General features: G+C 50.9%; 1 protein-coding gene across 2 annotated transcripts; it reads right to left on the minus strand.

Moving 5' to 3' along the window:
- Window positions 1-978: 978 nt before the first annotated feature.
- On the minus strand, window positions 979-11,773 carry PHB1 (prohibitin 1). Of its 2 annotated transcripts, none has more exons than XM_059998730.1 (7): window positions 11,699-11,773; window positions 10,412-10,526; window positions 8,504-8,665; window positions 5,998-6,140; window positions 5,746-5,862; window positions 3,462-3,557; window positions 979-2,114 (listed from the first exon to the last, which is right to left on the minus strand). In XM_059998730.1, exons 2-7 carry the CDS (start codon window positions 10,497-10,499, stop codon window positions 1,902-1,904), a joined length of 819 nt encoding a protein of 272 aa, XP_059854713.1. In that variant the 5' UTR covers window positions 10,500-10,526; window positions 11,699-11,773; the 3' UTR covers window positions 979-1,901. The 2 variants fall into 2 exon arrangements, with proteins under 2 accessions (XP_059854713.1, XP_059854714.1); XM_059998731.1 differs by lacking the exon at window positions 11,699-11,773 and adding an exon at window positions 11,622-11,695.
- Window positions 11,774-12,162: the final 389 nt, after the last annotated feature.

Consider the following 12,162-nt stretch of genomic DNA (forward strand, 5'->3'; position numbering starts at 1 on the left):
GCACCCGTCCCATTTCCCAGCTGACAGCTGGCCCTATCACTCTGGGAGAGGAAATGCAGAATCCAGGTCAGAGACCAGCCTGCAGAGTCCTCTTAAGAGACCATTCTGGGCTTCCCTGGTGGCGCTGTGGTTGAGATTCCGCCTGCCGATGCAGGGGACAAGGGTTCGTGCCCCGGTCCGGGAAGATCCCACATGTGGCGGAGCGGCTGGGCCCGTGAGCCATGGCCGCTGAGCCTGCACGTCCAGAGCCTGTGCTCCGCAACGGGAGAGGCCACAACGGTGAGAGGCCCGCGTACTGCAAAAAAAAAAAAAAGGACCATTCTCCTTGGCCAGGTGGTGAGCTGGGGATTAAACTGAGAGCAGAGGTTGAAGCAGTCAGTATGAGTGCTCACTGCACGTCATTTCCATTTTATTCCTAAAAGGATTGAGATGGGTGACTGGCACGACCCATTTCTCAATCGTAGGTCCGCTTTCCCTCCCCACCACTCAAAGTGCATAAACCCGGCCCCCCTTCAAAGGCCAAGGCCTTTCTTCATCAAAGCAAAGCAGAATAAGCAATACAAGCCCGCAACAGGCAGGGCACCCGAAGCCACCTCATGTATGTAGAAGTCTAACCAGAGTGCGCCGAGGGCTTGGCACACCTGCGTTTTGTCAACCCCTCATTTAGGGGGCGGGCCTACAACTTTCCAGTTGGCCCCCAAAGCCACGGGGGAAGCTAACGAGCCTCCACCACCCCTCACTGCCTAAGAACCCACGTAACAACCAACCTCACTTGACACCACTGATTCGTTTCAGGCTGGGCTGGATCTGGAACACGGCACAAAGTGTTTTCTGAAACCAAAGCATTTTCTGCCCTGCTGGAGGTTCTGTCCTAGCTGGCGATACAAACGTGCACACAGAAACTGCTAGAATGCTCTGTTCTGATCCCACGGTTCCCACACACATACAAAAAAAAACCCCGTAAGACTGAGCTGGAAGGTCTGGGTGTCATTTATTGATAGCAGTTTACACACATTTGTTTTCTTCCCGTGGTTGTTTCCTTCAAGGCACAGGCACAGAGCCCTCTAGAAAGGGCAGTCTCTGAACAAGGGAAGCCAGGAACTCCGGATGCACACGTCTCTGGCAGGCCCATGTAGTCCCGGCCGGATGCAATCCTTCAAGCTGGAAATCTGCCGGGTATTTGAGACACCAAGGTGGGAGGTGGAGAGGGAGGCCAGAGGACTCACATCTTGGTCCAGGCCTGCTTCCTCATTATCCAAGTCCATTCCAGCTTTAGGACCCTGGGGTGGGGGTAGGGCAGCAAATCAGCCCACCCACCTTCACAGGGGCAGATTCTTCAATCCGTGCTTCCACTGGCCCCGCAGCTAAAGAGAATCGGCCTATGGTAAGAGACAGATTGCTTCCTCTCTGACCCTCCCCAGCACCTCTCTTCAGCTGGGTATGTGAAGGAACCACTGGAAAAAACCGAGGCCGGTGTTCGTTGTTGTTCAGCTGCGCATGCCGTCTTCCTCAAATCATGAATAAAAGATAGGCTGGAGGCTACCAGTCTACTCAGGCCGCCCACTGACTCCCAGCTCATCACACACATGGCCCTGCCTGTCTTCTGCCCACTGCCAGTGCCTCGGCTGGAGCGCCAAGCAGGCCCCAAAGACGGGAGCCAAGCCGGTCTGCGTAGGCACTTGGCAACTCTGGGTAGGGAGGCGGATCAAAAAAGGGGATGGAAATGAGAAGAGTGAAAGAGCTTCACCTGATCAAGTAATTAGAGATCCGAAGTGATTTTACTTTTATTTCCTTCACTTTAAGCCAATCATGAAGTTTCACAGTGATTCTGGGGCGGGAGAAGGAAGGTGGTGGTGAGCATCATGGGGGCTGTGGTCCAGATGGCCCAGGAGGTGCGGGTCTCACTGGGGCAGCTGGAGGAGCACCGACTGCCCAGTGGGCAGGTAGGTGATGTTCCGGGAGCGCGACAGCTGGTACGCGATGTCCTCCGCCGCCTCCAGCTTGCGCAGCTCGATCAGGCCGTCGCCCGCAGTGGTGAGCGAGTTGGCGATCAGCTCCGCTGCCTTGGAGTCGCCCTCCGCAGAGATGATGGCTGCCTTCTTCTGCTGCTCAGCCTACGGCGGTGGAAGCAGAAAGACCAAGATCACATCTTGGGGTGCTGGATGGCGGCTACGGCCTCAAAAGGACCACGTTAGGCACCCTCACCGGGTCCCGAAGGAACTCTGGGACTTTACCTCCCCCTCCAGACAGGGTCAACAAGCACTGTCCACCCAATCCTCCTCTCTCCTGTCTTGCCACTGTAGGGACATATTTCTGTTGGCTATGTAAATAGCTGTCTTATTTTAAAGGCCTCAATAATATTAATAGCAACCCAGTCCAGCCACATACTCCAAGGCAGGAGGACTCCAGGCCAAGGAAAGCAGGAGAGAAAGAAAGATGGAATTAATCCTCATCTTTCCCTCCAGCCCCAAGTCAAAGCGACTTTCATCAAAACCAGTGCAGCTAAGCAGGAGCGGCAGGCACGGGACGCTCCCTAAAGTCGCTCTTGGGCTAAACTGGTTCCCGACCAGGAACTCAGGCACGCAGAACGAGGCCTCCTGGCTCCCCCTACCCTTACCAACAGGAGGACGTCTATCTGCAATGCATGACCTTCAGAAGCACGGGAGGAGAACACAGTGTGGAGCCTGTCTGAGATGAACAGACAGCTGTTCAACTGAGGTTCTGGGACTGTCCACTCAACAAATGTTTATTGATACCTAGAATCTATCCCAGGCATGGTTTGGGACATGTTCTAGGTGCTGGAGAGAGGCAAAAAAAGTGGAAAAAGAAAAAATAAGTCTCCATCCACATGGAGTTTATATTCTCTAAAGTTAAATGTCTACCCATATACCTCTCTTTTGCCTGATTCTAAGGACTAAGGTGTCCTGGATTAGGAATAAAAATCCAAGAGAATTAGTGGTGGGGAGAAGGGAATATATGAAATAAATACGCCTTTGCAAAGACCAAAAGACCAGGCCCTACGCAACTATATTGCGCCCCAGCACACTCTGACACATCTGGATGGATTTAGTGCTTGAAAAAAACCCAGTGATGACAGTGCACCTGGTGCAACGTTTGATCCCTTTTGCTGTCAGCTTTCACTATGTAACCACAGTTAAAAATGACCTCTCAGTGAAGCTGAAAATATTTCAGAAGAAACATTTTTACTTGTGGGAGACTGTTTTTGATCATAGGGACGTGGAAAAAAAATTACCCTTCCGTGATTTAAGAACATAACTTCACATATCCCTGACTAGACCCCGAAGACTCTGGAACCAATTGCAGGAGTACGGTCCCTTCAATCCCCTTCCGACGATCCCGGAAGAGATGACAGATGATGAATTTCCAGGCCACCCAGCAAACAGGGAGGCTGAGCAAAGGAGAAAGGGGAGAGAGGCCCTGCCATCTGGCTGAGTGCTCACCTTTTCCACCACAAATCTGGCCCTCTCTGCTTCCTGCTGAGCCACCTGTTTGGCTTCCACCGCTTCTGTGAACTCCTTCCCAAAGGTCAGATGCGTCTAAGGGGAGAGAGTGAGCACGAGATGAGGCAGAGTAATGGCTTCGACAGCGCTGCTGCAGGGCCCGCACGGTCGCTGGAGGAAGAGGCCACGAATGGCTCTAGCAGCTGGAGACAATGTGAGGTCAGAACGCCCTTCCACCTCCACATCCGTGCCCAACCTGAGTTCACACCCCAGAATCCTTGGCTGCCCAAAGTGCTCCTGTACCTCATTCTGGCACCCTCAGGTAGAACACAGCCCACGGGCACCAGAAGGTATCTATTCGATTGACCACCTCCCTAGGGGAGGAGACCTGTGGGTTCCAGGACCCCCACCACTGACTAGGGCTCTTCCAAGGTCCTTTGATGGCCTGCTTGAAGCCCCCAGGAAGCCAGATGGAAAACTGAGCCCCTGAGTGAGGGATGCAGCTGGTTCTCAGGGATTCAGGAGTGTGATGCTCTCTGCTTATGACTTAACCAGGCCACTGCTTTCTCACAGCACCTCCACCACAAAACAGGAAGAGGACTAGAGAGACGATTTCCAAATCATGATTTTGCAAATCATGGTTTTCCCTGTGTGAGTGCTTCTGATAAAGGGTTTAAAAGACAGAGAAGGCAGGTAAAGATATTGCTTCGGGAGAAGGTTTAAAATTCTGATTATGCATAGGTCTTCCCTAACAACACGAGTGACCGAGACTTTGCTGAAGTGATGTATCTGTAATGACAGTGCAAACAACGGAAACAGATCTCAGCACTACTAATGCCTAGTCTAATTTATCTGTATTTTTTATTAAAAGGGAAGAATAAAGGGGATAACAGCATTGGTTTTGCTACCAAATTCTACTTGTTTCATTTCCTCCACTACCCTCCCAACCTCTGCTTTAAAAAAAGAAAATAAGCGGCTCAAAACTTCTCCTGAAGAGTAAATCCCAGTCCAATGTCTTCCAGAATTTTTAACCCTGCTAACTCTTAAACTGCAGCTGTTCTAGCTCGCCTGCTCCATTTCTGGACTCTTGTTCAAAGTTTGGGAAAGAAAATACAATCCTGAGCAATGAAAAAGAAATGCGTAATTAAGGAATAAAATTTCTTTCTAAAAGGGCCAGCTGAGGGCAGCAAATTCCCCATGAAACCTAATTTTCTTCTCACACCTCTTAGATATGGTTTCTTGTGGTCAACCCCCATTTCCCCAGAATGGAGTATGTGGTCAAAGTCTAGCAAAATGCCAAGCTTCTCCTCAGGCTTTTACTTAGTGTGTTCTCACGGCCACAGTGTTTAACACTAAGTGGGAGAGCCTGAGGAACCACTCTGGTCCAAGGAGCCAAATGGCTGCAGCCTGGCGTCTTGCCAGTAGAGGGAGCCCACGAGCCCTTCCACGGCTGGAAGGCAGTTGCTGCAAGTGGAGCAGTGCCCCGGGGTGAGCACAGGGTATGTAGAATGTTACTGTTTAAACAGCTGCACAGATGCTGAGGGGGAAGCTCTGCCTTTCCCCAGCGACGCACAGGAGAACGGAATGGGAAACACTCTACCTTGCTACCCGAACAAATCACTCCAAATGATTTTCCCCAGAGAATCAGAAACACGACCCCTTCCCCTCACCCTCCTCGATCTGAAACGCTATCCTGCCTGTACTGCTTTCTGTCTGCATTGCGGCATTCAGTGTCATATAAATACACAGACCACACAGTCTCAAGAGGATAGCTTATGCCTCAGAGATGCCCCTGCCTCCCATACCAGGCTTTGGGAAACAGAACCATTCATTTACACTCTATCACCTTTCATGGGGAGGTCCCAGAGCTCACCTGACTGCGCTTTAGACCCTAGGTGTCAGGAAATTCCTCGGGGTCAGGCTGGGAGGTCTGTGCTAGGGAGAAAGACTATCCCAGCTGTTCTCTAGTCTCTACCCGGCAATTTCTGCCTGTGTCCAACAGGGTTAGCAGGACATCACTTCCTGGGGAACTCGGGGGAACATTCAGTTTGGGGAAGGTGAAAAATCTAGTGGTCAGGGCCAAAAGTTAAAAGAAAAATGTCTGTGGCACAGGGGAGGTAAGAGAACCTTCTTCTGAAAACAAACCCGAGGAGACTGCCACGTGCCACCAAGAAGGTTCCATGCTTTCAAGCCTTCATTGAGGAAAGCGGAAGGGAGGACCTCACAGCGTCTACCCAGATATGGAACCAGGCACCCTCCCCTGCAGGCACCCCAAGACCCTTACCAAGGATACGTCATCCAGGATGAGCCCAAAGGTTGCTGCTCGCTCCGTGAGGTCATCGCTCACCTGTCTGGAGACCAGCTCTCTCTGGGTGATCAGTTCTCCAGCATCAAAGCGAGCCTGGTTCCAAGGGAGGGCAGAGGAGCTGGTCAGGATAATGAGGAAGCAGAGTCCCAACCAGTCACCGCCAAGCTCTTCCTGCCACCTAGCGATCTCCTGGGGGCTGGGCTCGAGGCTGAGGCCCTGTTCACTCACCACCACGGACTTGAGGATCTCGGTGGTGATGGACGGCAGCACGCGCTCGTCGTAGTCCTCTCCGATGCTGGTGAAGATGCGGGGGAGCTGGCTAGCAACCGGCCGGAAGAGGATGCGCAAGGTGATGTTGACATTCTGTAAATCTTAGGGTAGGGGAGAAGTGCTGGAGTTAAAAGCAAACACCAAAGTGGCCTTCTATGACCTCTCCTACCCCAAATTTGCTATAATTTATAAGTAAAGTTGCCGATTATCAGATCCTAGAGGGTGAGGCACACCTGTGCATGGTCTCCCTGGTAGAGAACCCAGCACAGCATCAGCGTTAAAAACTTCTCCAAGGATTCTGGTGATGACAGCTTTTCAGTGTGTCCTGAATGCCCTCTGATATAAGTAAATTCAGATTGTACGTCTAACAGTTGCCATGGATATGCCTGGAACACTGAATATTTTAAGAAAACAGATAGGCCAATGCCAAGAATTCTAGGGTAAGGCCTCTCCAAGGCCCAGTGAATGGGGCCCAAGGAAGGGTGTGCCTCAGAGAGGTGACCGTGGGCCCAGCAGACAAGCAGTCTAAGGCCTGGCTGCAGCCTCAACTCTGCTGTTTACTAATTATGCGGGATCACTAAGCCTTAGCCCATCTCAGCTTATTTCCTCACATGTAAGAATGGGGATGATTTCATCTGCCTCCCAGGCATGTTGGGAGAAACCGAAGGAGGAAACAGATATAAAAGCACTCTGTCAAATGTGCAACAGATGTAAGGGGTTATCAGACTCATCTAGAGGCCGTTTCTCATTACTTGGCCGAGTCAAAGGACCCAGGGAGGGAATTACAACTTCCCCTGACAATGCAGTCCTACTCGGAGCTAAGGCACTGTCACGGCCTGCTTGCAGTCATCAACCATATGGACCAAACGCCCATGAGATGAGTTCTGAACCAGGCACCAGAGTGGGAAATGGTTATACACCGTCCCTGATCTCTGCAAGTTCCTATCAAGTTTTGAAGATAGGTGTATAATGTATCCTTAGAACAACTGCAAAACAGTAGAGAAAGAAATCCCCAAAAGGAGGAAAGTTCAGAACTAGGCCTTTAAGTTAAAATATGATGTTTCTTGATTAACCCCACCCCACCGCTGATTTCCTCTGATGTAGCAGGCAGGCCAGACCCTTCACAGGAGGCTCCTCCTCTCTCTGGCCAGGAGCGACAGGACAGATCAGTCAACACCAACGTACCCTTTCCCCGCCTCTGCCCGACGCACTTCTCATCCTAATGTGCCAGTGCAGACGCACATTCCTCACGGGAGCTCTCTTCTCGGCTTCCCCTCCATGCTGCAGTCCCCGCGCCCCACGCTGATGCCTGTCCACATGGCTATCTCCCTAGCTAGGCCAAGCTCCTAAAGGCTCCCGCTTTAGTCAACTTTGAACTACCCCACCCTCTGACCCAGCACAAAGCCTGCCACTATGACAGAAAGCAAACATCTGCTGAGGAACAGCAACACCCATGCAACCCCCTCCTCCTGCTGCACAGAAACGTCACGGCCAAGACAGCACCTGCCGTTCCATCTACTGCCTGTGCTCCTCTATGTGTACGACGGGGGGAGAACCATGACAGCAATTCATTTCAGGCTCCAGCTGGGAAGCCAGTGGCGTGTCAGACCAGATTGCTCTCAGGGATGTGGGCCTTGGCCTGTGAGATAACAACGTGAGGGCAGCACTGCTGGAAACAGAGGCCTTGGAAAGCAAGGCAAAGGGTAAGTCAGCTGTGAAGGCAAACAGAACGGCTGGAGATCCGTTTACAGTCACCCTGGGAAACAAGAACTGATGGGAAGGGTCAACCGAGGGAGCAAAGGCACACTCAGATTTCTTTAAAATTGGATTGCTATGTAACTCTTGAAATATATCTTTGTTCATTTCTCTAAATTTGTACAACTGTGTGCGTATTTTAAGTATATAGGCATACCTCACTTTCTTGAGCTTCACAGACACTGCATTTTTTACAAATTGAAGGTCTGGGGCAACCCTGTGTCAAACAAGTCTATTGGCACCATTTTTCCAACAGCACCTGCTCACTTCACATCTCTGTCACATTTTGGTAATTCTTGCCATATTTCAAACTTTCCCGATATTATTATATTTGTTATGGTGATCTGATGATGGTTGGCATTTTTTAGCCATAAGGTATTTTTAAATTAAGGTATTGTATATATATTGTTTCTTTAGAGATAAAGCTATTGCACCCATAACAGGCCACAGTATGGGGTGAACTACATGCACTGGGAAACCAAAATATTCGTGTGACTCGCTTCATCACAATATGTGCTTTGTTGCGGTGGTCTGGGACCGAACTCACAACATCTCTGAGGTACGCCTGTATATTTCTTTCTCTGTAGCCACATAAAACTCTTCACGGAAAATATGCCAGGAATTCGTACTACGAGAAGTTCAACCCGTTCGGGATCCCACAGCAGCCCTTAACACTCTCTACTTTACCTGACCCACAGACAAGACTCACCTTTGCTACCAGTGATTACTGGCACGTTACGTGGTCGAGAGCGGCAGTCAAAGATAATTGGTTTCTGTACCCAAGGGATGAGGAAGTGAGTCCCTTCCCCTACGACAATGTCCTGCACTCCCCGGAACCGGTCAAAGATGACAGCTCTGTGCCCAGCATCCACTAGGAATGAAGAATAAGGATGGGTCAGAAAAATCCCCTCACCCTTTAACCTAAAGGATCATGGTTTTGGAAGATCGCTGGTGCCTTCCATTCATTTATTAAGTCTCCCTCTCCTGCTCTTTCTTCCTACACTTCTGGTCTCCAGAGGCCTCTGAACAGCTATAAAACTAAGCAATCACTTCCCATCCCACATGTCCTCCCAAGGACTTCGGTAACAGGATCTGTTCCTCAGCATCCTTTCTCCTTGAAACAACTGGCTGCTGATGTTCTGATTAACCACCTCCCAAAACTTCTTTCTAAAACTCACCAGTCTTCACTGTTACCACAGTCCATCCTGGTTCCAATTTAACTCAGTGTTTCCGGAAGCAGCATCCTCCCTATGGCGATCCTAAAATATGGAAGGCCCCACTTTTTCTTTCCAATAGATTGGTTTCTCTAAGTTTTGAAGGGGTTACAGAGCTGTCTTGATGATTCAGAAAGAAATTAGTAATGGTGACTACTGTTTGGCTATGCAGGGGTGGCCAAAAAGATCAGAGTATAAAGCTGCGCCACAGAAGGAGAGCAGGCTTTTCTTTCTTTTCTTTTTTTTTAATAAATTTTTAATTTTATTTTTATTTATTTTATTTTTGGCTGCGTTGGGTCTTCGCCGTGCACGGGCTTTCTCTAGTTGTGGTGAGCGGGGGCTACTCTTCGTTGTGGTGCACGGGCTTCTCTTGTTGTGGAGCACAGGCTCTAGGCACGCGGGCTTCAGTAGTTGTGGCACACAGGCTCAGTAATTGTGGTTCACGGGCTCTAGAGCGCAGGCTCAGTAGTTGTGGCATACAGGCTCAGTAATTGTGGTTCACGGGCTCTAGAGCGCAGGCTCAGTAGTTGTGGCACATGGGCTTAGTTGCTCCACAGCACGTGGGATCTTCCTGGGCCAGGGATCGAACCCGTGACTCCTGCATTGGCAGGCAGATTCTTAACCACTGTGCCACCAGGGCAGCCCAAGAGCAGGCTTTTCTGACCAGCTGGTTTCTGTCTCTGCCTTTTTAGACATTACAGTTGGCCCAAACACCTTCACTCTGAAAGTAATCCTCCTCTTGTCAGGGTCACACATGAGGTGGGTCGATCTACTGCTACTTTCCAACAGTGAAAGCTAGAGAGTATCAGAGGTGGAGGGGGTCTTAGACATAAAGCAGTTCGATCCTGTGGCTTGACCAATGAGAAAGCTGAGGCCTGCGGAGGGGAAAGTGACTTGCCTAAGGTCACAAAGAAAAGTGGAAAAGCCATCTTAAACACCCAGCACACTGTTAAAAGCTGGGCAGTGCACCTCAAAGATATTTTCTCTGGAAAGACTCAACCACACCAGAGCAAAGCTCCTACTCAGGACAAGGTCACCGAAGGGCTAAAACCCTTGCTGAGTTATTCCACACACAGGCAGAAGAGAACCAACGAGCTCTCCATTTCAGCTGGCCAGCGAAATCCTGGCACTCCGCTGCAGCATCACTTTAAATTCACAAGAGCAGGTGGAAATGTCCAGCTGGGCTGGGAGGCTCTTGGTGAATAAAGGCTCTGGGAGAACCTATGGCTACAAGGACAGAGGCCCTGATGCAACCATGTGGTGCAGGATGGCAGCAGGTGAGCCCTCTTGGTCACAAACACATTCACGGACAGCGGCTGCCAACAGGAGTGTCACACAGGCTATGCAGACCAATAGAAGTCCTCTGGCAAAGGGCAGTGACCCACCACCCCTCAGCGCCTCACCATTATACAAGGCAGAGTTCACCACGCCTCCTGCAACGGCTAAGGCCAGGCCAAACTTGCCAATGGACTCAAACACTTTGGCAGCCATGTCTCCTTCTGCTGGGCCTGCTCACACCTAAGTGGGTAAAAACAAAACAATTCAATCCCAAAATCCTCAGAGTAAAGCCCTCTCTGAGGCATCACATGTACCTGTCGAGTTGGCTGTTTCTTCCCCCACTCTTGAGAGCTCTAAATTATCGACTGAAGGACGTTTCATAAATAACACTCTGCAGCTTGTATAAGTGTATACTCGATTCCTCTGCGCTCTTTCTTCTTTCTCTACTACTTAAGAGAAAGGGTCTGGGGTCCTTGGTTCAAAATTGGAAGGAGGCATGGGCTTGATACCCATAGAGAACTTAGCCCCACACCAAACACCCTCCCATTTCCTGGACAGTCAGGCCCCAGGACAGAGGCTGCGAGGCTGGTTCTGTGCAATTCTGGTTCAGAAAAGCATGTGATTCCAAGAACAAAATAACCATAATAGCTGACCTTTATACTAGGTAGTCTTCTAACAGCAATTTCCATATTTAATCCTCACACCAACCCGTATGAAGTAGATAACTACAGATGAGGAAACTGAGGCACACAGAAGTGTTAAGTGACACCAGGAGCCTAAGATCACGCAGCTATGAGGAGGGCTACCAGGATTAGAACCTAGAGGTCTAATTCTAGAAGGCACATCTTAACTCCTCACCACGCGGCTTCCCAAAATCAGGCGTTAAGAATGACGTTCTGGGGTCAACATATCACGAGAACCAATCGGGCCAGAAAGGCCCTAAACAACTGCACCCCGAGGGAGAGCCCTGGAACGGGTGGGGGTAGGGGGGCTGAGGCGGGGTGGGCGCGAGCACGGCTGACCTCACTAGAATCTACTCCACTTAACTTTGTCTCGCTCCGCCCCATTGCCGTCGTCCACTTCAGCCTCCCTACCTCCTCCCCAGACCTCAACGTCTCTACCTTCATCTCTCCCCGTGCACTTAAATCTTTCCTGAGACCAGGATGCCCAGTCCCGACCCCTCAGCTTTTCCATTCCTAAGAGCTTCTAGATTATTCCTCACTCTGGCCCCATACACACCTACCTCACTCTACGCAACCCCTGGCTCCTCCCGTGCTCACCCCCTTTCCCCTCCGACACGAGGCGGACCCACGCATGGACCCCGCCCGCCCAAACCTGGGGTTAATGGGAGTGCAGAGGGGGACTGCGGAGACGCCCGGACGCGGGCCGCTGCAACTCCTCTGCATTCTCACCTGCTCCCACTCTGACCTCCACATGAATTCCCCAGCCAAACATATTGCGCGTGCGCCGGGCAGCTCCCCTCTTCCCCGCCTTCCTTCCAAGATCCGTGCCTCCGATTGGTGGGGACGAGCGCTGTGCATTCTGGGAAGGGTGGCTTGCAGCCTTACCCTAGTTCCTGGGCTCTTCGCAGATGAACTACAATTTCCAAAAAGCCATGCAGCGGCTGGCCCGCACTGAAAAACCTTTCTCTTTGGTGGTACTGAAGGCCCAGAGGTTGCCGCAAAGCCTTTTGGGTGCTGTAGTTTCTTGAGGGATAAATGCACGTGCCTGTCCTGAACAGATTTGGAGCCTGCGAGAAGGTGGACGCTAAAGCCCTCGGAAGGAGGGGCTGGGCCTGCTGGCTGGTGGCAGAGAAGTGCAAGGGCAAGTTTAGGGCTGATGAAAGAGGGCGGGTGAGCACGCTGCAGAAAGTCGC

The sequence above is a fragment of the Delphinus delphis genome, chromosome 19, assembly GCF_949987515.2.
Source record: "Delphinus delphis chromosome 19, mDelDel1.2, whole genome shotgun sequence".
In the NCBI taxonomy this organism is placed as follows: Eukaryota; Metazoa; Chordata; class Mammalia; order Artiodactyla; family Delphinidae; genus Delphinus; species Delphinus delphis.